This window comes from Limanda limanda, chromosome 17, assembly GCF_963576545.1.
Source record: "Limanda limanda chromosome 17, fLimLim1.1, whole genome shotgun sequence".
In the NCBI taxonomy this organism is placed as follows: domain Eukaryota; kingdom Metazoa; phylum Chordata; class Actinopteri; order Pleuronectiformes; family Pleuronectidae; genus Limanda; species Limanda limanda.
Genome location: NC_083652.1, coordinates 8,763,611 through 8,789,152, shown reverse-complemented (window position 1 = coordinate 8,789,152; position 25,542 = coordinate 8,763,611). Strand labels below are relative to the sequence as shown.

Here is a 25,542-nt window from a genome sequence, read left to right as displayed (position 1 = left end):
ATGCAAGGCAGCGACCGAAACAAGGAACCGAGGGGAACATGGACGAGCCGGCAACTTCTCCTGTCCAGATGCACTTTATATTTATTCCTCCTCAGTGTGGAGCTGCAGAGGAGCCACTCCGGTGCGTAAAGATCTCTACTCTCGCTTTAAATCTCATTCTTGATTAAAGTGTGTGTGTGCGTGTGTGTGTGTGCGCGGTGGGGGGGGACGGGGCCACACGGTGAAGCTATCGTGCATGCTTTAGTTCAGGCAACCATTTATTGTCATAAAACTGTAGGGAAAAAAGCAGCTCTTTATCTCCCTCTCTCTCTACGTGTGTGTGCGTATTTGGTGCTTTGGTATGCCACGAACCAAAAGTCCGAGCAGTGAGTGGAAACAGATGTGGAGAAGCTGGGGGGGGGGGGGGGGGGGGGGAGGAGGAGGGAGGGAGGGAGGGAGGGAGCTGGGGCTGCAGGCTTCTACTTTATCTGTTTTGATTTATATTCTATGCGTAAAAGTTTATTTAAAGCTGCGAGGTGAAGGGGCCTCTTTCGCCTTTTTTGTGTTCTGGTTCTGTTCCGGATTCTTTCTTTTTTTTTATGTCGACACTAAAAAAAAAAAAAAAGTGACGTGGAGTGACGCCTCATCAGACAACCTGAGGGCAGATGTGACCTTTACATCCTGTTAGACGCTGCAATTAACACATTCAGTCCAGTGAACAGCAACTACAGTCATTACAGTGTTATGGGATGGGGGGTGCAGGGGCAAGCCACCCACACTATGTTTACTGGCAAAGATCAGATTGGAAATTGAGAGCACTTTCATAATCCATACAGCTTTTGAACCAACTTTAATTGACTTTCCCACTGCAGTGTGAGGGAATTGTGTTATGAAGTGGACTGCATGAATTGTTTTAGGGCATTGCATTTGATTAGATAAGATAGAATAGGTTGAACCTTTATTGATCCCAATAGGGCAAATTCAATTTGAAACTGCATATATATATATAGGGAGAAATATAGTAAGACATACAATGAGAATAGAAACAGAATCGATGTAAATAAAATACCAAATAGACCTACATGTGCAACAAGTCCCTTAAATCCAGATTCTACATGTGAAATGTGTCCATGAAATACAGATTGTTATTGTAAATGTGCATTTATAAATGCATGCATGTGTATTTATATAGAAATAACTAAAACAGTCAGATTGGATTAGACATTCATCGATCCCCTGTAGTGTAAATCCAATTTGACACAGCAGCATGACAAGTGGTTGCACAGGGAGGAAGATAGTAAGAGAAAAAAGAGACAGAATCCAAATAAATAAGATGCAAACATATAAATGTTATAGACAACAATATACAATGAACTATTGACTTATTCTATACATGTGCTGCAATATGTCTGTGCGATATGTCCCTTAAATCCAGGTTCTACTCTGCATGTGAAATATGTCCATGTTACACAGATTGTTATTGTACATTTGCGTATGTGTATAGATACATGTGCATAAACAGATAAAGGTTAATATAGAGTCACTACTGAACTATTTTATACCGTAAAATCTAGGTCACCTCTGGTCATCGTAACACAGGCAGCTTTCATATAACAAATTTGTTAACCACATGTTTTCTAATCTCTTGTCATTTAGTCACATTGATCTCTAAGAAGGATTTAACGTTGTTTACATGGTTAGTTATCTTGCTAATTTATCATGTATTTTTTAACAGTGAGTCAATGTGGGTTTACACACTTGCTCTTCACACTCCCTTCTCATAAAAATAAACAGATCCTTAGTTATCTGAAGCTGTTTACATCAAGGGCTCATTTTAAAATGATCTGCCAACAAACTCCCCTTTTGCTAAATCTGAGAATCTCTTTTCATCACTCGAAAACCAAATGGTGGAGCTGCAAAGGGAGACGAGGGTTGGTTCCTTTGTTTTTACGAAATATTGTCTCTTTGGATTTGTTCTTTTCTTTTGCCGCCCACCAGAGTTTAACAGTGAATATATATAATCTGGAATCTGCAGCAGCTCAGCTTGTTGCTGTGAACTTTCTTCTACTGTTTTATGATCAAAAGAAAAGATTTCTGCTTTGATTCGTCCGTGGCAAACAATGAAGGAAAGCTGAACTGTGACAGTGATGATACTCAGGATTATTTATATGAAATTTGATCCTGGTGTATAACTATAGCAGAAGAGTTTATTTGGGATTGAGAGACATTTGAACTGCTGTGGGATGACATTGAGTCTCCAGTTGGGCAGCACGAGTGACAACACAACAACTATCTGAATATAAGTTCAATGTAGATCAATATAACTCACCATGATGCTTGTGGATTGCACAAGTATGGTGAGAGGTATAACACATTTAAACTAATAAATCATCCTTTGGCATTAATCGATATCAACTGAAATGAGGATTTTTATCGTGATGACAGTTTTGTTTCTATAGCAGCTCCTGTTCCCAGACAGTAAAGTAAGATGTCCTTTAATCTGCTGTGCGGTCTGCTCCTCCTGAGCTGCAAGCATGCTTAAACATGCAGCATGATAAGGTGTTATCTCCATTATACTGTGCATAAGTGTGGGAGTGATGGAAAGTTTTCGACAGTGTGCGCTCAGTCTGACTCTGTTTTCTAAATTTGATTTGCCCTTTTTCCCAAAGGTTTCCGGTTTAGCTCTTTTTTCTGAGTGTGGCTGCAAAATGCAAATATAACCTTTTCTTCAATCGCCCCCCTTCGCTCTTCTCCCCCTGTGCTCCTTGGATGAGGTAAAACCCATCCACGGTCTGGATTGCCTCAGAGGCCAGGCCACCATAAAACACCAAAGACACAAACACAGCAGGCTGGAATTTCCTGCCTGTTTGTTGTTTGTCGCCGTGTCACTCTGACCAGTTGAAGAGCAGTTCTTTCTGCATGTGCTTCAGTTTAGATCTTTAGATCAGATATACAGAAGGAATGTTGGGACAAAACAATGTACTGAAATGTAATTATCTGGCTGCAACAATGAGTCACACTCACCTACCAAACAGGGTGAAATTTAAAAGTTTATAAGACTATATCTGACAAAAAAAAACATGCTATTGATTAATCACCCACAGTCCTAAGTATTGTTCTCGAACCTGATGCAACAGATGACTGTGTTGAGGAGGTGGAGGTTCTGGGAATATCGGCCTCTCTTGGCGAGTATTGCTGGTTGTTCTTGGCCGTGGGCTTCGGCCTCTTTCTTCAGCAGAAAACTGTCTTCAGTGTTGAGGAAGAAAAAAAAAAGGAAAAGAGGGGGTGACAGGGCAGAGAAGAGGATGAGATCACAGCTGGAGAGCTGTTGTGGCTGAGCCTTCACAGAGCTCAATGGCTTAAAGTTAATCTGGAATTCTGCACTCTCTCTGATTGCCCGGGAGTTTTCTCACATCAAACATCCCATCGTGTCCCCCGCGCCGACTGGCATTAAAACCTCTTTTTGAATTTGCTTCTTGCTGTCTGGAAGTTAAGCCTCAGGTTGTCGAGTGGTTCTGTAGCTTTTCACCAGGAACGTCTCATATTGTAGTTAATACTGAGCCTCACATCCGCACACTGAAGTGGATTCAACACAATGTTCTGCTGGTTTTTACAAGCGGGGTTCGAGTATGAAAAGCCGATTTGTGGTCTGTTTTCTTCAAATGCTTTTATTTGAAAATTACCAAGTGACTGATTTATTGGCATGTAAAGTGTCTGGCTAAACAAATATCCACATGGGTTTCACTTGTAGCTAAATCCTGAGCTGAGATTACAGCGTATCACCATTTTATTGGTTGTCGTGGCAAATCACACTGTAGCTGCAGAGCAGAGCCAATCAGAACAGGGAGTCTGATTTTCACTCTTTTCTGACAATTAATTTAATTAATCAAGGAACATATTTATACAATAAATCAACGGTAATGTATTGATCTGGTAGAGGTCAGTGAGGTTTAGGAGTTCACTGGGGACTGCTGCAGGTGTTCGCATTTTTACCTCCAACAAGGAGGAAACAAAAACCAGTCAACAGATTACCATGACATTCTACGAAGGGTCTGGGATGCGAAGAAGATGCCATTTAACTTTGGTGTGAATCCGGATGAAGGCGTGGATCCTTGATTTATTTTTACACTTTTTTTTTACATCGGAAGAAAGGGAGTTGATTTGATTGATTTGTTGAATTCATAGAGCGTTGCTACGAAAACTACTCAGGGGACAGATTCTGGATCTAGTCAATTTCTATGTGGTCTCATAAGGAGACTGGTGGGACTTTCTAGATTATTGACTTTTTCCTCAGTCCTGCATTGATGTGAACAGATCAGCGTGATAGAAAGATAGTTTGTGTTAGTTTGACACACTTTATTTTTGGGGATTCAAAGGTTCTGATGTCCCTGTCAGAAAACACACTTGCTCTGATTTGAGTCTTTCAAGTTTAAAACAATAAACTGGCTGCAAACAGGCCCAGCAGCTGGGTATTAGTGGAGGATGGATGGCTTTATAAAAAGAACAGGGTGGTTATTATATCTGATTATACACAGAGCACTTTTTCAAACTCATTCGGAGCCGCTCTGCCACCGAGGCTGTGTTGCAGTGTTTGCTGTAGACCAAACGAGCTAACGCTGCTTCTGAGAAACTCGACCACAGAGCCCGAGTGCGAGGAGAGGGGGGCGTGTCGGTCGTCTCCTCCAGATTACAGGGATTTTGTTTTTATGGGGGCCTTTGATGAGACTCCATTGTCTGTGTGTCTATAAAAGCAGCGCAGGAGGTTGGAGTGTTTCGGCTGAGGGGTAGGAAACGAGGGATTGAGCGGACTGGAGTACCCACACATGAGAGTCGTGTTTTTCAAGCAAATGCCCAGTGATCTTTCCCACCTTCCCCACTTCCTGGCCTCTCACAGGAGCGGGTCTTACTGTCTCTCCTCTGAATCTCACGTCAGGGAGAGGAGCTTCATGTTTATGTTGGGGATATGTTTTCTTTTCCAAAGTTGTTTCAATTTACAGTCACTCCTACAGGCCTGAAATATATTTCTTTGTCTTCCTGTCTTGCAACTTCACACACAATCGTTACCCCACACCAGCACATTCACAGTCCTGGCCTTTTTGGTTGCCAATCTCTAAATCCTGCAAGAAAAAAAAGAAAAGGAGAGAAAAGAAAAACAGAACTGAAGGAAAACCACATATTTTTATGGAGAAAGGGTGTCGGGTTTTGTTCCCGAAATTCCAGTCACTGCGCCTGGCGTCCAGCCACTGCTGCGGATGTGTCAAGTTCAACACATTTTTTTTAAGTAACTCGCTATTTTTTGTTAACATCTTTATTTATTCTGGGTGTCGGGAACATGCAGGAGAGTACTGTAAGGCTCTGTGGGTAACACCTCACAAGCAGATATAGCTCCTCGGAGAATCAGACCCGAGTAAAAGACATCAGTGTGTTTTGGTGAGAAGCCGGCAGCGTGAAAACAGTTACCATTTCATCCCTGAGGGCCATTACAGTTTCATCAAATTAATCAAATTCAGACCTGTTAACATTCGCTTACAAGAGTCAAATGCATGTATGAGTCACTGTACTGATTCCCATGATGGTGTCGTCACATATTCATGCACCGCTCTCTCCGCAGTTTAACCCAGAAGAAATAGACACCACAAGCTGTATAGTGAACAAGGAGAGAGGCTTTTCCAGGTCAAACCGGGGAATGGGGATATTTTCTTGAGATGCACTGTGAAATACTTCAACCCTGATTCCTAACCTAACATTAAAAACATGTGCAGCCCCCTTTCACTGTTAATAGCATGTCATCTCAATAACTTCCTGCTGAGACCCCTGTCGTATAATGTGTATTCAGGATTTTAAGGTTATTACAGGATTACTAGAGGATTAATACCACTGAAGTGCAAGTACGTCAGAGTCCACGACTCAAACTAGTTGCAACCCAGCAGCAGGTCCAGTAATGGAGATATCGATCTTCTCCCTGACCTCTTCTCTTGCCACACTAGCTGCTAACTAGGGATCCTGTTTTCATCAGCATTATTGACTCACACTACTGGTTCCCTCTCTCTCTCTCTCTCTCTCTCTCTCTCTCTCTCTCTCTCTCTCTCTCTCTCTCTCTCTCTCTCTCTCTCTCTCTCTCTCTCTCTCTCCACAGAGACACTGGACTCTGATGAGTTTGCTTTCTTCCATGAGGGAGCCGGCGGGTGCCTGGGGGTGCAGGATCACTCCCTCGCCCTGTCCAAATCCTGTGAGGACGACAACCAGCGCTGGAAGTGGGTGACCCGAGGACGCCTGTTCAACCTGGGCTCCTCACTTTGCCTGGGAGTGACCACCGGTAACTTCACCTCCAAGTCGGACAAGTCTCCTCTGGGCGTGTACACATGCGACCGGGAGCCCCCCAGAGTACGCTGGACATGGACCTGTGGCCAGATGCTGGAGAACCTCAACAACTACCTTCCCTCGCCGTCGATTCTGAACTCCTCCGCCGCCTCCTCGCCCTCCAAGCTGAAATGGACTCTGCATGGTGGCATGCAGGAGGACCTGTGTGCCAAAGCGTATCGTGGTAAGAAGCAGGATCACAGTAGCTCTTATTCTCTTTACCTCTCTTATCCAAAAAGGTTTTAAAAATAATAACACTTCCAGATTCCCATTAACATTTTCAAACCATAAATCCTGTGCAATGCTGAATGTTAAATAGAAAATGGTAAGAGAAAGAATAGGAATATGAATGTGATTGTTTTCATTAAACCAAATAAAACTTACAATTTTAACATATAAGATCATTTTGGGCCTAGCAATCAAAACAATAACAAAGATAAAGTTTGATGACGTAGTGAAGCAGTGTTGAATCATGGGCGCAAATTATTTTCACGGATAAGGCAATGTATTTCACTTTTGTAGGCGTTTGCCACTTTCCCCGGTAGTCATAGCAGATAAGTAAAGTGGATTAGACACAATAAAAAGGCAACCAAAATGAAAGTGCCATAACCTTGAAAAGTATTGGGGATTTATCTGGGTTTAAATGTTGTTGAAAACATTTTTGATATACAACAAAATATATAACTCTCACTACAACTGGGTCCAGTTGTTTTTAGACAATTTAATGAAGAATTGTTACATATTTTATCTTCAAAAGTAATTATAAATCAAAAAAATATACAAATGATACAGCAAAACAAAAGCGAGGAATGACATACCAGACAGGGTAAGGGTAAGAGTTAGGGTTAGAGTTAGGGTTAGGGCTTGCACATCTCGTCTCCCATTAGGCTGCATTGACCAATGAGCTGCTCCTTCCCCGTGTGTTGTGCTGCCTCTCTGCGGCAGATAGTCTTACTGTTGCGGGCGCCACAGCTGCTTCTGATCAACTGGACGTTGCTGTGACGGAATCTTCCAGGACACGCGGCTCGCTGCCAGTCAGAAAGCCAAGCAAAACACTGCCGGTGTTTGTAAACTCCAGTAAACACTCAGAGTTGTCCTTGCCCTCAACTATATTTGTATTTATTTATAGTTTCACTCCGGATTAAATCTGACCACAGTGGTTTGCAGCTAAGCCTCATTTCCGCTGTCAGTGCCATTCTTACCCGTATCGAATGTCATGGTCGTTCGTTGACAAACTTCGCCGTTGCTGTACGACTTTCAGCTCGACAGTGATTAAAACCAGATCTGCCAAGAATATAAGACCAGAAACTCTCCTTATACTTTATACTTTATTCTTCCTCTCCTCTTTTATTTCATTGTTTTGTGGCAACTTGATCCAATGACATATTTAACCTTCATGTGACGATCTTCGCAAGTTTTCTTTGTGGAATCAACTCGAAGCTGGAGAGGAATACCTCTGACATTAGTCAACCGGGGGAGCAGCTCCACTGCAGCCAGACAGTGGTGGAGCACGGAGGGGAAGTCAGGGAGGGAGCTTCAGAAATCTTTCCTCCCTCATTTAACATGTCTGCCCTACTTTCCATTGGCCTAAAGTGTTTTGGTAACACTACAGATCCAGGCTCCCCCTCTCTCTCCAGCTCTCCCCTTCTCTCTCCCTCTCTCTCCGTCACTGTTGGCCTTCTCTTCACACCAAACTACACTGGTGGAAAGAACAAATGGACTCCTGTATTTTGGGGACCTCAGACGATTTTGTCAAACTGCAGAAATCCGATATAAGCTAGAATAGCACAGAGTAGAGCGCGATATCTTCCCTCAGTTAAATTCACTTTACCTGCCTCTGATCCGGATGTGGAAAAAAATTGTAATAGTTCTTTCTTGACCCATACCACATCCTTCCACCAAATTCCACGGTAATCTGTTTGGTTGTTTGTGTGTATTCCTGCTAAATAACAGATGAACAAACAGACGAAACCTTAATGATGGAGGTCATTAAAGGGACTCTTACCTTTGTTGCATTTTTACACTTTTTTTGGATAAGGTTAAATTGGTATTAATAAGGTAATGACACTCTAAAATGCAAGACAGACCCACCAGGAGTAAAAACAAACAATTATTTCACTCTCATAATATTTAGTGAAAACTTCAACCAATAAAATTCTTCGGACCGAAGGACCTTATTGGCCGACAGACCTGTCTGTTTGCTGCATGGACATGCAGGTTTTCCGTCTGCTTCTTGTGGCGCATTCGGGCCCGCGTCATCAAGGCATGTGAATGTAAATGTATATAACTTACCGAATCCATTGCTTTGGTAAACAAAAACTCACGTGCGTGCGCGGAGGCAGTAGGTTAAGTCTGCTTGTAAATAAATTTTCTTCAAAAAAACACCGCGGATGGGAACGAGGGGGTGGGGCATTGGAGGAAGGCGGGATGATTTGAATGTGCTGTAATTCTCAAATGCAACAAAGGTAAGAGTCCCTTTAAAGTAGTCTAAAAAGCTGCTCAAAGATCCAGCTTTGAAATACAAATATTCCAAAAGATACAATAGTCATGTTTATATTATAAATAAATAAATAAAAAACAAGTTTAGTTGTACTTATATGGCACTTACATGTAGCACTTGTAGTTTGGCTTTTTTGAAGCAAATTGTACTTACTTGATTCTTGCTGTTCTGGGTTTGTAGCGTCATGCTTGAATGCAATTATTGTAAGTCGCTTTGGATAAAAGCGTCAGCTAAATGAAATGTATATCGATGAAAACAATAACAAAATACCTATATGAGGAAGTTGTGAAGCAGTGTGGGATCACATCCACAGCTGTTGATTCAATTTTCACATAAACTTCAGAAAAGAAAATATTGAGTTTTCCTCATAACCTGCCTTTATTTATTTGTTTGCCCCTCCCTCTGCTGACCACTGGTTGACTGTATTGTTTTGACTGGAATATTATCCTCTGTTTGATTATACGAGTCGCTGAGAAAACAGATAAGGTATTTCAGTTCAGCACAGCTCGCAGCCATAACTTTAGGCAACTCAAGCTAGTCAGGGATTTACAGTCCCCCCCCCCCCCCCCTCTCTTTTCCTCACAGAGATCTACACCATCCAGGGCAGCTCTAACGGCCGCCCCTGCTACCTGCCCTTCCTGTACGATAACCAGTGGTTCCACAGCTGCACCGGTATCGGCCGGGAGGACGGTCACCTCTGGTGCGCCACCACCTTTGACTATGGCAAGGACGAGAGCTGGGGGTTTTGTCCTGTTAAGAGTGAGTGATCACTTTGTCAGTTCCAGGACTGTTACATCTCTCAGCTCACTGGAACCCTATTATCTCACTGAGCTTCTTTTCAGCCATGTCAACTCTGGTGTCCTCCTACTTTCTCCTCTGCTCTGACTGACTCCTCGTGTCTCTTCCTCACTCTCAGGCAGCGGCTGTGAAACCTTCTGGGATAGTGACCCGCTGACGGACAGCTGTTACCAGTTTAACATCCACGCTACGTTGTCATGGAGTGAGGCACGGATCAGTTGCCAGCAGCAGGGGGCAGACCTGCTGAGCATCACCAAGCTGCATGAGCAGACCTTAATCAATGGTAACGTCAGTGTGAAGAAGGTGTTCACATCTGTTGAAGCTTCTGAAATAAATGTGTTTTTTTCCCTTTGCCTACAAGTTCTGTGACACAGTACTGATAAAGTCTGAATCTATTCCATGAAATCTTCCTGTTGATTTTATCTGTTAACTAATCCTCGATATATAAACAATTATCACTGTCTGTACACATGTTGCTTCTACACTGAATATAGCTGTTAATCTAAACACAACACTTCAGAAATATGAGGCAAAAATCAAAGAGAAAATCTATGGTGGCCCAGAAGTGCAAGTCAGATTAACAAGTAAAAAAAAACACAACAACAGAAAAATAATGGCAAATAAGAAAGCACAACAGCAAAACTAAAAACACATCAGAAATAAATCAGAAATGTCAACAAATGAATCAACATGGAGAAAATATACGGTGGCCCTGAAGTGCAAATCCAGACAACAGCAACAAATCACAAAACATAACTGCAAATCTACTATCAACTCATTATTAACACACTATACAAAATGGGAAATCATTTGGAATTTAATTTTCAGTTTTCACCCTCTCCTCTCAGAATCACTGATGATTTGTACCTTGATTTCTTGAAACTTTAATTATTTCTGGGGGCCTGTGAGACCTCCTGTGAGACCTCACAATCTTTAGTTTCACAGGTTGCCTTTGACAAATTCAAAAGTCAGTGCTTACAGCATAACGTTTTACAGGCAAACATTTGTCTGTCTGGATTGCTTATTCGATCTTCCCGTCACACTTTTTTTTCACTATTCTTACATAACTACTTGTTTTTTATTCAATCCTGTGTTGATAGTTAAAATCCTCACTGATTTGAGAGGCTCTTCAGCCTATAAGTGAAAGCAGTGTTGCAAAAGTTGCCTTGTTTTCTGTCCTCCCTCTCAAAAGTGCAGAGAGAAAACCATCTGAGAAAGGTATTGTCCTGCTGTTATAGGTTTTCTGTCCGGCTACAGCGCTGCTTTGTGGATTGGCCTCAATGACCTGGACATCAACGGGGGCTGGCAGTGGGCCGACTCCTCACCGCTCAAGTATCTCAACTGGGAACAAGGTTAGCCTGGAAAACAAAGTCAAGCTTGAAGCCTGATATTTTTTTGGAAACATTTGCTTCCCACAGAAGGCCTTCTCATTTTTAATTCAAATAAACACAGCCACAGTCTTTTACTGTTGAGTATTGTGTGCTTCGATCGAGGACCTGAGAGACGTTCTGATGGGTTGTGTGTCTCATCCTCAGATCAGCCGAGTCATGAAGATGAGGAGAACTGTGCTGTGATCAGGACTGAGTCATCAGGTCGCTGGCAAAACCGCGATTGTTCTGGTGCTCTGCCGTATGTCTGTAAGAAGAGGCCCAATGCCACCCTGGACCCCTTCACTACAGGTCTGTGCATTCGTCCATTCAAGTAAAACACAGCAGTAACAATCCAGCCACGGTGCCAATGTCCACAGCTCGATTGTTTTTTCTGCTCCCATAGATTCTTGGACAGATGATAAGAAGTACGAGTGTGATATGGGCTGGCAGGCCTTCCAGGCCGGCTGCTACAAGGTGACTTCAGAGAAGAGCGACTGGGATACGGCTCAGAAAACCTGCCAGAAGATGGAGGCCAACCTGGTCAGCCTCCACACCCTACCTGAGCTGGAGTTCATCCTTCACAACTTGAAAAAAGGTGAGTTTTTTTTTTTATAGCAAATCACATTCCCTTTTCACTTCGTCTGTGTTTATTCACTGTGACATGTCAGATTTGTGTTTCAAACTTAAACTGGACTTCTGTTACCTGCTCTTAGAGCTCTATGGCTGCTCCACAGGGATTTAATCTTCTCTTTAGATTGACGGAGTGAAATGTACAATATTTGTATTAATATTTACTGTATACATGTAGAAGAAGAAAAAGGGCTTAGCGAAGACACAAAATTTAAATGTTCGGAAGTACAGTGGGTCAGGAGAAGGCCACACACTCACATCTATAATAACAATTACAACTCTAATTTGTTTGTTCGTGACCTTGTCCTTTGACCTTTGATAACTAAATTCAAGTCAGTGTTTGAAACTAAATTCAAGTTCAACTGAATCTTTGTACAAAATTTGAAGAAATTCCCTCTAGAAGTTCTTCAGATAATGTCGGGACGGTTGGACGGACGACCTGAACACATAACTCCCTGACACAAACCACATCCTTCCATCATGTTTCGTGGTAATCCCGTCCATAATTGTGTTCTTGACGGAGGTAAAAATATAGATTATGTTGTGTTTTTTAGCCGATGTCTTCACACCAAGCTCAAATGTAGTGGAACCGAGACAGTTCCAGCTTCCTTCCTGAGCTGATTAACAGCACATGAAGTGAGAAATCAAATATTTAGGTCATCGATGTTCTCCAACTTCATTCTTGAACCCCTTGGAAAAAGTGAGAATTTCATATGAAGGCCATAGTTTGAGCCCTAATCCTATTTTTAAGCCAACTTCTTCCATAACTGCATTCTTGTGTTGTGTGTGTTATCTGTCAGACATCGAACAGCTGTGGATAGGGCTCCATGACACCGTAATGCAAATGGACTTCCAGTGGACCGACCACACGCCAGTCATCTTCACCTACTGGCACCCGTTTGAACCCAACAACTTCCGCAACACCCAAGAGGACTGCGTCTCTATGTGGGGGCTCGTGAGTGACCACCCTCACCCTCACGCTGACCCCTCTCCAAAGCCAAACGACTGTCAGCAATTCTCCTCCATCTGTATATATTCAACAGCTGTGCTCTCTTGTTTGGTTTGTGTTTTGCTTGCATGTGCAGGACGGCCGCTGGGACGACAGCCCTTGTAATTTGACCCTGCCCTCCATCTGTAAGAAGCCAGGAACAAAGAGCGATGGGAAACCTCAACACCAAGAGTGCAAACAAGTAGGGCTCTATTCCTCTCTTGAAGATTCTGCTGAGAACAGATCAGTGATCTCACTCCAGCTGCTGACAGTCTGCAATGTTAAGGGGAACATAACTATTACTGTTATTGTTATAATATTTCAGCCATTTCTTCACCTTTGACCCCATTTCCCAGAGCTGCAGCCCGGCTCTCACCCGTCCGCCGGCCCACTCGTCTGCCCTGAGCCTCTAACTGTAACATAAATCACTCCCTTAATATTGGAGGTTTAACAGGCATACCAGACACACACACACACACACACACTCTCAATGCTTCTGCAAACTCACTGGAAAGACAAGAGAGAAGAGTTAAAATAAGTTTTTTTAAACAGCTATCCTTGTAAGGACACTGCATTGACTTCATTCATTGTGAGCAACCTAACCCAAACCTTTTCCCCTATCTAATTGGTCCTGACAAGGACAGGGTTTTTAGTGGGCAAGGTCCTAGAGAGGTCACACACACACACACACACACACACACACACACACACACACACACACACACACACACACAACACACACACACACACACACACACACACAGTGTTGGGAAGGATACTTTCAAAACGTATTCCGTTACAGAATACAGAATACATGCACAAAAATGTAATCTGTAACGTATTCCATTACATTAACTAATCTGAGTAACGTATTCTGAATACTTGGAATACTTCCGGTTTGTATTGCATTTTTTAAGTGTATGATTGCGGCGTTGTTATAGTCAGTGGAGCAGCAGCAGTTTAAACTCTCTCTCCACCGATGCTGCGGGCCGCTGGATGTCCGGCTCCCATCCACTCCCACCTCTGTGCGGGTCTCACCGGAGGCTGAACCCCCCCCTGCGCCAAGGCTGCCTCGCGCCGTGCAGCGATCGTTTCGGCGTCGGGTCTATTTTTTTATTTTTTGGTCTAGTTTGTATTCCCCTTCTGTTGTCCTGGAGTTTTAAATAAAGAGAGGGGGGGGGGGGGGCGGAGAATACGTAATTTACCCTCGACACCCGACATTGAACGGAGCAAACAGCGGAGAAGTTCTTGAAGATGGATGACATTAAATTGGGACGCTGTTGCAGTTAATGTTGGAGCAACAAGTGACCATATGCTTTTATACTACTGGGTCAACGGGTGATATTATTTTAGCGTCGCTTCAGCGTCCGGTGTGAACCCGGCGTGCCTCGCTGGTCTCCTGCAGAGCCATGACAGCGGAGCTCTGGGAGCGCAGGTCGGTCTTCTCTCACCAGGCGCTGGAAGGGCAGCTTGCGGATCAGCAGCTCCGTAGATTTCTGGTAGCGACGGAACTCTCTCAGAGCCAAGGTCCCGGGGCCTGTAACGGTCCCGAGCGGGTAGCGGTGAGGCTTCTTCACGCCGCCGGGGTCCGGGCGCTCTTACGGCAGCCCTGGTCTCCAGCTGCTTCCTGGGGGCTTTGCCTCCGGTGGATTTACGAGACAGTGATTAAACTCGTGAAACAGAGAAGTACCGTCATGTAATCCACTGATTTCAACAATGTAACTGTATTCTGAATACCATCTATTTAATTTGTAACTGTAACGGAATACAGTTACTCATAATTTGTATTCTAAATACGTAACGCCGTTACATGTATTCCGTTACTCCCCAACACTGCACACACACACACACACACAGAGTACTTTGACTTCATGCATAATTTTAAAAAGTCAAAGCGAAAGTAAAAACAAATCAAATTGAGACGTTTGTTTCTTCATTCAGTAAGAGCACTGACTTCATACAGTGACGTGCACTGTGGCGCCCACTACTTCTCCCAAATGATGAAGTGAACCACATCTGGAGGATCCATCTACATCTGTCTCTGTTTCCACACTACTTAATTCTCTCCATATGAGATTATACAGCAGATCATACCTGACTTCTACCTGCTTCCTGAAAATCGTTAACGTTAAATTCAGTAGATTCTTTATCAGTGATGTGTGACTTACAGGGGACTATCACAGTGAGAAAAGATATCACAGTATGTGTCTTTATATATGAAGGAGTGTTACATCTTTGTGTGTTCATGTGTTGACTCATGATGCAAATGATCTGAAGCTGAGGGTTGGGCTGGATCTCAGCTGCTCGGCTCTCAACAAAGATCCCTGTATGGATGGACCATTTGTTTGGCGTAATGAATCTTTACCCGGCTCCCCGGGGAGCGAGGCGTCATGGGTGGTCATGTGACAGGGGTCATTTGGCATGGCGCACGCTGCAGGGCCCTGCGGCGGCACGGCTTGTTTTCGAGCAGATGATCTCACTACACGCAACATGTGAAACAACAATGGGAGCCTGCTGACCGTCTCTGCAACATCCAACCACACGATCCCCAAAACCATTTACCCCATCCTGAGCTCATTCCTCAAAAAACACAACAGATTGCTCATTATTGCGACACGGTCATTTTGAGCAGCAGCTCCTAACACTATTGTTTTCTTCCATCTACCTACCAAGGATAGTGGTTTTATTATGATGGTAACGCAGCTGGTTCATGTGCGAATAAACAGTGAGATCAGAAAAAGATTGATCGCTAAAGTCGGAGTCAGCCTGTGGTGTCAGCAGCTGCTGAGGCCCCTCAGACACAAGGGGGGGCCGAAAATAATGAAAATGCAAACTCCCTCGGTTCCTGTGTTCATTTTTGTTAATGTTTAAGGACACAGTTGCAGAATAGTACACCAGATTTCTTTGAGATTGTTGGATTTGAAATTACAAATATAATTTTTTAACTCAAAAAAAGGCTTAGGGTGATACTGTCTGTCGGTTTTATGCCTCTGTGCCAGTAAAGGTGAAAGGTGAAGATTTCTCTGATATGTTTGGTTTGTAAAAGAAACAGCTCTTAAAGACCTTGGAAAAATTTCTTTAAATTTTGTACAACTATTCACCTGGACTCAAAGATAAGCTGATTATATTTTAGAGGTTAAAGGTGAAGGTCTCTGGTACCTCTCAAACCTCTTAGTTTTGGCCTTGTTAATTTATGACCATCATGAAAAAATCCTTTCCAATTTCTCATAAATGTTCACTTTGACGGATCAACTGGTTAGATACGAGTGGTGAAAGGTCAAAGGTCAAGGTCACGGTGGCCTCAAAACACAACAAACATATTTTGGCCCCTTGTGTGCCTTTAGGGAATATCTTCAACTTTTGATGAGGTGTCACCTGGACTAAAAAAATTACTCATTCAATTTCAATGGTCAAAGGTCAAAGGCCATGGTGAACCAGGTGTCTGTGGAAAAAATGCATGTACCCTGAAACTGCACTCGGTGACCAAGGCATTCCATCAAAATTCTGTATATTTTCAAATGATTCTTGTAAAATCAAATTGAGGGTATGGGGTTGAAAATACATTTGCATATTTGGTCATAATGGTGAAATCATGGAAAAGCATTCAAGATGTTTGATGTTCTGCAGAAAATAAAGACAGAAAAGAGTAATACTATTTTAAGGAGATGTGAGATCAGGCCTCTCCAGCAGGTATAATATTTGAGGTTTCTGTCTAGATGCCAAACTGTGCAAAAAGCCTGAGGTGTAGCTTATCACAAGAAGCTGTACTTTCTCTCCGATCCGATCTCACTCAGTATCTCACCCCTCGTGACCCCTGGCGTGTTAGCTGCATCTGCGCACCTCCACGACTACAGTGCAAGAGCCGACAGGAGGGATCGAGGCCAGGGAAAAGTTATTCCTGCGTGCATAGACTTGTTCTTTTTTGTATTCTGCATTCAGGATAAAATCCGGTCGTACGAGTGGACTGACTTCTGTTGCGAGTGATAAAGTAATTTGTTTTCTGGGAAATCGTTTGTAATTTTCACTTCCCTTGTTTTTCTGTCGGTCAGCTAGTGAGCAAAATGTGTTTTAAAGTTCTTAACAGATGTGAATGAAATTCAGTGGAAGATTAAGGGCAAAGGAATGATGTGGTTAGTGTTTCAAGTGGAGCGATTACGTCCTCCGCCCTCCAAAACAATTTGAATGTTATTTGATGCTGTTTTCCTTAAACTGCTCCAGTTAGTTGTTGCCATAGTCCCTTATTTTGTGCTGCTACTGAGCTGTTTAAAATGTAGCACTGCACTTACATTTATATTAGCATAATTGCTGTTCACCTGTAGTTTGAAGCCCATACAGTGATTACAAATTATTGATCCAGAATGGGACAGAGCAGACACCTTTGTCAAGGCCTCACAGACCTTTTAAATACAATCAAGCTGCACCCAAAGTTTACACACGCTCACAGATATCTGTTCCCTTAATGTGTTCGATTTTTTTTATTAAGATCCATTAATTATTCCTGGAAAAAGGTGAAAATTTTGAAAAATCTTGTAATGTTAAAAAAGTGCAAAAAATTGAAATTTGTTGTATCTGTCCCCTGATCTGGATCCACCAAAACACTGAGTTTCTTCTCTTAAGGTGGTTACTTTCCATATCTGTCTAATTGCCTCTTCCTCTTCCTCTTTTCCTTCCTCTTCCTCTCCTCTCAGGGCTGGAAGTGGCACAGTCCAGCTTGTTACTGGGTGGGAGAAGACCTATCCACCTTTGATGAAGCCAGGAAATCCTGTGAGGCCCACGGAGCCTTCCTTGTTACCATTACAAATAGGTGTGTACAGCAGTGTGCACACACCTGGACACACACACACACACACACACACACACACACACACACACACACACACACACACACACACACACACACACACACACTTTACCTTGAAAGTCATCACAGTCTGCCTTGTCAGTGCTTGCTTTCCTTGAAGCCCCTTTTTAAACCTCCGCAGGTTCGAGCAGGCCTTCGCCAACAGCCTGTTGTTTGGTCGCTTGGGAGATTCCCTCTGGATCGGCCTCCATGATCAAAGCGGCTCTTTCCGCTGGCTCAGTGGTGACGAAGTGACCTACACCAACTGGAATCGGGACGAGCCAGGTAGCCCAAAAACATGATTTACAGAATTAACTCTGGGTTAAGTTTTCAAAACAAACAACATGAAAAAAGCAACTTTTTTTGGTCAAAATCAGGGTGTCGTAAAGGATATAAATGAGGAATCAGATTCAATTTTATATTGATGAAAAATCTATTTAAACCTCGTAGATCTGTTTTACCGTTGATGAGTTCAGTTCCCTGAGGGGATTATTATAGTTTCCTCTAATCCATCGCTGTGGATTTTCAATTGCCCAAAACATGAGGTCCATTCTGAACAAGAGCAAGTTTGGGATTTAATCCAATTCAAAGAAGAAGCTGGATTGTTCTGGATTTGTTTTCTTTTAAATGCTGATATGCTGATTGCTCTATACAGAAGCATTGATAAGCTGATTATCCGAGCGCATCAGACAAAACCTGAGGGTTTCTGAGGTTAATGCATCAAAATCTGAACCATTTATTGAGGAAATTGCGAAACAGTCTTACGACATTTTGTGATGGCGGCAGCACAGGAATGAGGCAGGAAATGTGATCATGATGTTCTTTTTATACAGATAATCATGAAACCAGACCTTTTAGACATTTAAAACCTGGTCACAGGCAAGTCTTCTGGCCTGATAGATCCAGATATTTGGACTTTGACCTCTGGATAGATTATAGCCAGAGTCTGTTACTTCGATCGGATTGGCTTGATGGATGGAGGCCGACGTTGTTAAACTTTAACTGAAGGTTTTTGTCATAGGATGATCGTTTTTGTATTGACACTGGTGAGTACCATAGACTGTATATACAAAAAATAAGTGAACAATGATTGACTTGTAGAAGAAACCGTTGGTTGAATTTTGACATGATTTATTATTATCATCATTATTATTAAACCTCAAGACCTTTACTTTGAAGCCTGTGATTGTATCATGAAGGTTTGTGAGAAAAGCCTTAGGAACAGTTTTTCTTAATTTATTTAAGTAAATATGTGTTTGCCCTATACTAACAGACCACACAGCATTTTAGAAAATATGATCCTTAATGGTGATGGGTAAGAGAGTTTACAGCAATAGAGTTCACTGGCTCATAAGATAATGTCCACAGTCTTCCTCATCATTCCTGTATTTCCACATGTTTCATCAGTGCGGCCTGTTTTCTTCTCTTTACTCACCTATGTTTCACCCGGTGTCTATTTCAGTCAACGTCCATGGCGGCTGCGTTTCCATGGCGACGGGCTTCGCAACAGGTCTGTGGGAGGTGAAGGACTGTGCGTCATCGAAGGCGAAATTCATCTGCAGACAGAACCAGGACACGTCTCTGACCCCCGAGCCGCCCGTCCCCCAGCCCACCCCGAGTCTCAGCGGCTCCTGTCCCACCGGCTGGAAGAGCAACAGCAACCTGCGCTACTGCTACAAGGTTCGTCCCAGAAACCTTTCCCACTGTCAGCGCTCTGCTGGGAGGGTCTGTGCAGGGAAGTTAAACTTTACGATGTGTGCTTAAAAGTGTCGTAACCTCTTCACTACCTGTGTTGCAGGTGTTTCAATACTCGCAGCTGGAGCAGAAGCTGAGCTGGCTGCAGGCTCACCTGTTCTGCCGGAGACACGGCGCCGACCTGCTGAGCATCGGCGACTCGGACGAGGAGCACTTCGTCCTACAGGTCCTCCATGAGGCCTTCGGGTAGGTGGGCACCTCTGACCAGCTGATAGGTGATGATGATGAGTGTGATGATGATGACGATGATGATGATGATGAAGCTTTGGTCCACAGGGAATCCGAGGACCATGAGCAGCATTGGTTTTGGATTGGCCTCAACCGCAGGAACCCCATGGACAACGGTAGTTGGAAGTGGAGCGATGGATTGGCTGTAAGTAATGAAAAGATATCACTTTAAACAATTTAAAAGGGAAAAACTGATTGTCCAGATTGTTTTTTTTAAATGATGCTTGAAACAGAATCTGTTTGTCGTTTGTGTTTCAGGTCACGTACCAGAACTTCGGACGGTACTACTACAACATTCGGCAGTGTGCTGCGGCCGACTTGGGCACAATGACGTGGCTGGCCATGCACTGTGACTCAGAGATGGACTGGATCTGCAAGATCCCCAGAGGTACAGCTACACCAGACCTTTTCTTTGTGAATATTTAAATGGTCCTGTGGATGAAATTGGTATTTTAGTCCTGGACATATTTAGATTCCACATCTGAAATACTGTTTTCTGATTTGTGGTATTTAAGTAATTTCCCCCTCCTGGCTCATGTTGCACGTCATTAACACACCTTTCCCTTGCACCTGTGTTCTTAGGTAGTGTTGAGAAGGAACCAGAAGTTTCTGAAGGTCAGTTATATTTTCTTTGCTTTCAACTTCACCACTGAATGTAATGAAATAATCTCAAAAGTGTGTATTTGAAAACCTTCCTGTGATGTCTGGCCATGTTTCTCGCCACGTGTTCTATCAGGCACCTCTTCACCCGAGTGGATTCCCTTCCAGGAGGCTGAATATAAATTTTTTGACCAGCGCACCACTTGGGACCAGGCCCAGATGATTTGCTCCTTGTTTGACTCCTCGCTGGCGTCCGTCCACTCAGCTGAGGAAGACGCTTTCCTGGGCAGCACTTTACGCAAGGCACTGGACACTTTATCAAAATCTTCATCATCCTTTATAGGAGTTAATTTAACCCGAAGAGGCAATTGATCACGATGGTGTCTGCAAGTGGTCCAGTTTAATCTGGGCAACGACGTGATACACTGACCTTAAATCACCACTAATTATGGTGTCTGCATTCTGCATCACCACCACACTGTGTAACTACAGTTCAGGATGAAATAACTGTGCATTTACAGTAACACTGTGGTATAAACCTGCAGTATTTTCTTTTTTCTGAACAAACTTCGTATATTCAAGGTCACTGCAGCCTTGTTCACAGTTTCTCTCTCACGTTTTAGATGGTGAGAGCAGAGGGTGATAACTGGTGGCTGGGGCTTCACACCTACGAAAACGACGGCCGATTCCGCTGGTCTGACCACTCTGTGCTCAATTACGTGTCCTGGGCCCTCGGGAGGCCGCATCCGCTCAGCCGTGATCGCAGATGTGTTCACATGTCGGCCAACAAAGGTACGAGAAGCAGCCGGGATGTGAGACCTCAAGAGGCTTAATGAAAAGGCAGTGCACTTAACGCCCGCTTGTGTTTGACACTTCCCAACAGCGGACTGGGCCGATCAGAAATGCCCCTCTGACCTGCCCTCCATCTGCAAGAGAGTGAACGTCACAGGCACCATTCCTCCGACTCCATCATCCCCCCACCCCCCCGCAGGCTGCCCGGATGAATGGGCGTCCTATCAGCATAAGGTAGATTTCATTGTGTGTTTGTCGTGTTGGTTGTACAGCAAACAGGCAGATAGGCATAGCAACTAAAGAGTAATAGTTTATCTAATGCACCTTTAATTGTCCGGACGCAAACTGACCTGAGCTGAATTGTGTGAAGTGTTTCAGGGTGTTCGATCAGTCGTACCGGGTCACGTGGTCTGCGTCCAAGCTGAGATGTGAGACTCAGGGAGGTGTGCTGGCAGTGGTGACCAATCATCTGGAGCAAGGTAATTACAGCAGAACCCTCACAAACAGAGGAGAGGTGGTTAGACCCAAGCAATCTATCTGTCTATCCATCGGTATGCACTTGCGTGTCCTTAACTTTAAACCTTTTCTGAATTTCGGTACCCAAGTCTCTCCACGCTCATGCTCACTGTGACCCAATCCATTCTCCGCCCCACAGCCTTCGTCACCACCCTGCTGAACAACGCCAGTGTTGACCTCTGGGTGGGTTTGACCTCAGACTCTAAAGGTCACTTCCAATGGGCCAAGGCCGGCCTGCTCAGCTACACCAACTGGGGCCCCGGAGAGCCGCTCGACAACAGTGGACCGCACCAAAACAAGACGCGGGTACAGCCCACTCACAACAACACCCACCGATCGCAGCTCTGATGCTTTGGTGTTGTCCTCGCCTCTGTCCCAGTTCTGATCATGTCACTGTCGCCTCTCAGGGAAACTGCGTGGTGATGATTCACGGGAACCCGCAGAAGAACGCCGGCATGTGGGCCTCCCGAGCCTGTGAGATGGAGACTAATGGCTACGTTTGTCAGAGGCATCAAGGTGTGGAGCTCATTATTACCTCAACCGTGTGTGATTTTAAAACTGGAGACTTGCAGAAGTGTGTTGACGCACGATGAACCTTGTTTCTTCAGACCAAAGTCTCCCTCCGGCACCCGCCCTGATTCCTGCCTCCCTGTCGAAGCCTGTGGAGTTGGGTGGAGTGACGTACCGGGTGGTGGAGAAGCGCCTGGACTGGACCGGAGCTTTGCATCTGTGTGAGTCTTTGAATGGGACTCTGGCCACGGTGAAGGATCCCTACCAGCAGGCGTACCTCACGCTGCTGATGAACCGCCTGCACCGGCCGGCCTGGGTGGCTCTCTACAACTACGGAGTGAGCCTGAGAACTTAACTTAATCACTAGAGTCACACGAGTCACAACAGTGTTTCCCACGCTACAGGAGGCAGTGATACTCAACTTATACTTTCTTTGATTCAGGGACGAAGCTTCACCTGGCTGGGTGAAGAGAAAGTGTCGTATTCCAACTGGAATGATGGGAAGCCCAATCTCATGGCTGGATGCGGTCACATGACCACTACTGGGCAGTGGACCATGACTCCCTGCGATGCTAAGCTTGATGCTGCAATCTGTCAAATTAGTGGTACTTATTTGTAAAATAACACCAATATACAACAGTCTATACATTATAAAAACCTAAACTTGACTTTCATATGAGTTAAACTAAACTTAGTTAATCCCTGATGTTTTTCTCCCTGCCAGACGAGCCTGTGGGTCACCAATGGATCTACCCTGGCAAGTGTCCCAACTCTGTCGGGGATTGGGGCTGGGTGTCTTTCAGGAACCACTGTTATGCCTTCAACCTGGAAACACTCAGACTGCAGCAGGACGCTCGCATGTCCTGTAAAAAAGGTAAGGGGAGAGCTGCAGGAGACACTCATCCCGTTCCTCTCAGACTCCTGCTGCGTTTGCCCGCACGGCCTCACGACACTGAACTGAAAGCCAATTAAGTGCAACACTTCTGACCTTCTCCGCTGCAAACAATTGACCAGATGCATCAATATGTCTAAATTTAGAAGTGTTTCATTGAGCCTGCCGCACCACTGGTGAAGCTCCCTGCACAATCAATTCTTGTTTGTTCCATTTCTGTCCTTTCCTTTCTCTTTCCCTCTCTTCTAGAGGGAGCAGAGCTTCTCTCGGTCTTGGACGAGACGGAGAACGGATTTGTGTGGGAACACATCCAGAGCTCTGCGGAGCAGGCACACGGAGCTTGGCTGGGCATCAGCGTGAAAGGTCCAACCTCAAACAACATCCACAGCAGCAGACTTATCAACCTTCAGAAAGTTTAAATCCAAACTTTACCGTTTTGTGCCACTTTTAGTTGAACTATCCTGCTCTGTTTGAAACTTATTTAGTCAATTTTACTGGATTAATTATGAGATCGTTTACAGAATAATCATGAAAGAATTAATTAAGTAGAGGAAACATGATAAAGACTGTTTCTCTCAGTGTGATAGCGAGGGGCCTTATCTTCAACAAGTTAATTAATTTAAACATCATAATTACTATGACTCAATTTTTATAATTTGACATGCTCAGAAACATGCTAGATAAGCTAATGGAAAGAACTAAAGCCAATCTTGGAAACCTTTATGACTCATGCTATACAACGTGCTCTCCTTCAGATGAAGTGAAAGAGTGTTTACGTCTCGGGGTGTGTGTGCTTGTGTCCCTGCTGCAGGTAGTGGACTCGTGTGGAGCGAGGACACAGAGATGTCCTACACCAACTGGGAGGTGCGCGATCTGGCCTTCTCCGTTCTGTCTCCCAACTCCTGCTTCTGGATCCAGAGCAACAGCGGCCTGTGGAAGCCGGGCTCGTGCCGAAATCGCACGCACGGGGTCATCTGCAAACGACCACGCAGTAAGCACACACACACACACACACACACACACACACACACACACACACACACACACACACACACACACACACACACACACACACACAGAAGACCGATCATCTGAGTTGAGTCTGTCGAGTCTGAGTCGACTCGCAGACGAGCCAACGAAACAAGAGAAGATTTCATTTTTTCAGTGTTTGATAAAAGGGTGAAACGTTGATTGTGTTATATAATATATATAATAATGATATAAACTGAATGTCCACCCTTGCATGGGTTCCAAATAAAGAAAAACAGAAAAACTTCACTCGGAAGTACAATAAAAATTATTATAAATTATTAGGGCTGTCAAAGTTAAAGCGTTAATCTATGAGATTATTGTGACCTAGATTAATGCGATAAAATATTTTAACGAAGTTAACGCAGCTTTGTTTACATCCGGTGTGCGGAAGAAAATTCAGCTCCTCGAGCAAGCTGCCAGCGTCGCCCTTCAAACACAGCCCGTCTGAATGAAAGCACAGCAAACTGCACAAGGACAGTAGGAAGAGTTGCTAGTTCAAGATGTTGCCACCCGGTGGAATTCTGCCTTGGAGGTTATCAAACGGATCCAGCGAAACAAGGGTCCGCTCGCTGCCACCCTGGCTCAGCGCTGGCTGAACTATATTTCTTTTATTTTGCCGTGTTTGTCTTATTTTGAAGGCCCACAGCAGGAACTTCTGGGTTTTAGTGTAGCAGCGCACCCTTTACTATCACAGAAGCAGTTTCCCCCGGTCTGAGTGAGTTGTGTCGCTCTGTCTGTTAGTGTTTTAGTTAGTTTCTAATGGTTATTTTAGTGCATGAAACTGGTTTAGTAATATGGAACTTTTCTTTTGTAGATAACTGTGACTGTGTCCCGTTGTATGTTACAGAAAATAAAGTTAAACTGTTTCACTAAGCCTAAGAACTTCTCCGCAGTTTGCTCCGTTCAATGTCGGGTGTGGAGGGTAAATTACGTATTCTTCACTCAAGCCGATGTGGAGAATACATATTCGTAATGGTGTCTCAAATACACTTTTTTTTTTTACCTTTTACTAATCTGGATGTTTCACTGAAGAAAGAAGCAGTGTTATTGTTTCCAAGGACATTGGGAATATTTTCAGCTGTTATTTTTAAATATTTTTTTTTTACACAATTTATCATACATGATATTAAACGACCTGGCTGCCACTTTATAGGTAGGTGTTATAGGCCTGAGTCTCTTTGAAAACACAGCATTGTGTAAAATGCAGGCTGTCTGAAGTGATTACTTGTTAATTCATTAGATTTAGTCTTTAGAAGAAAAACAAACTTTTAATCGCGATTAATCGCGATTAATGAATTTCAAAATGTGAGATTAATTAGTTAATTTTTTTTAATCTATTGACAGCCCTATAAATTATTGCTGAAAATCGTGATCAATTAATCAATAAAATGTCCCATCTTCCATTTACAGGTGCTGAGACCTCAGCTGTAACAAGTAAGTATGATCATCAGCTGCCGTGTTTGTGTGTGCACCATTTGTGTGTATTTGTGTGTTTTGCTAATCCACATTTCCATCCTGTGTCTCTGCCCAGTGGAGGACGACCATCTGCCCACTCTGATAGTCATCATAGTCTCGGGCCTGGTGCTGGTGGTGCTGATCGTCGGTGTGATCTACTTGTACCGTCGGAGAAATGTCGGGTCGCGGGGGTCGTACGACGGTGCTCGCTACAGCCGCACCAGCTCCAGCCTCTCCGAGCAGGCCGAGAAGAACATCCTGGTGTCGGACATGGAGCTGAACGAGCAGCCAGAGTAG

At 43.9% G+C, this 25,542-nt stretch overlaps 1 protein-coding gene across 1 annotated transcript; it reads left to right on the top strand.

The window, feature by feature from the left end:
* Positions 1-25,542, top strand: mrc2 (mannose receptor, C type 2). Its single transcript, XM_061090314.1, has 29 exons — positions 1-121; positions 6,116-6,523; positions 9,425-9,598; positions 9,756-9,920; positions 10,876-10,989; positions 11,173-11,316; positions 11,411-11,602; positions 12,438-12,592; positions 12,723-12,827; positions 17,314-17,429; positions 17,608-17,750; positions 18,928-19,145; positions 19,264-19,406; positions 19,497-19,593; positions 19,707-19,836; positions 20,031-20,063; positions 20,185-20,351; positions 20,672-20,840; positions 20,932-21,074; positions 21,211-21,319; positions 21,496-21,662; positions 21,764-21,872; positions 21,965-22,203; positions 22,309-22,471; positions 22,591-22,740; positions 23,008-23,121; positions 23,570-23,749; positions 25,201-25,224; positions 25,322-25,542. The coding sequence occupies exons 1-29, from the start codon at positions 1-3 to the stop codon at positions 25,540-25,542; spliced, it is 4,413 nt and encodes a 1,470-aa protein (XP_060946297.1).

Excerpts from the sequence above, each read along its gene's own strand:
- mrc2 (XM_061090314.1), top strand. The coding sequence starts at position 1 with ATGCAAGGCAGCGACCGAAACAAGGAACCGAGGGGAACATGGACGAGC. Across the intron at positions 12,828-17,313 it reads AACACCAAGAGTGCAAACAA|GGCTGGAAGTGGCACAGTCC; the intron begins GTAGGGCTCTAT and ends CTCTCCTCTCAG. Across the intron at positions 19,594-19,706 it reads AGTGGAGCGATGGATTGGCT|GTCACGTACCAGAACTTCGG; the intron begins GTAAGTAATGAA and ends TTTGTGTTTCAG.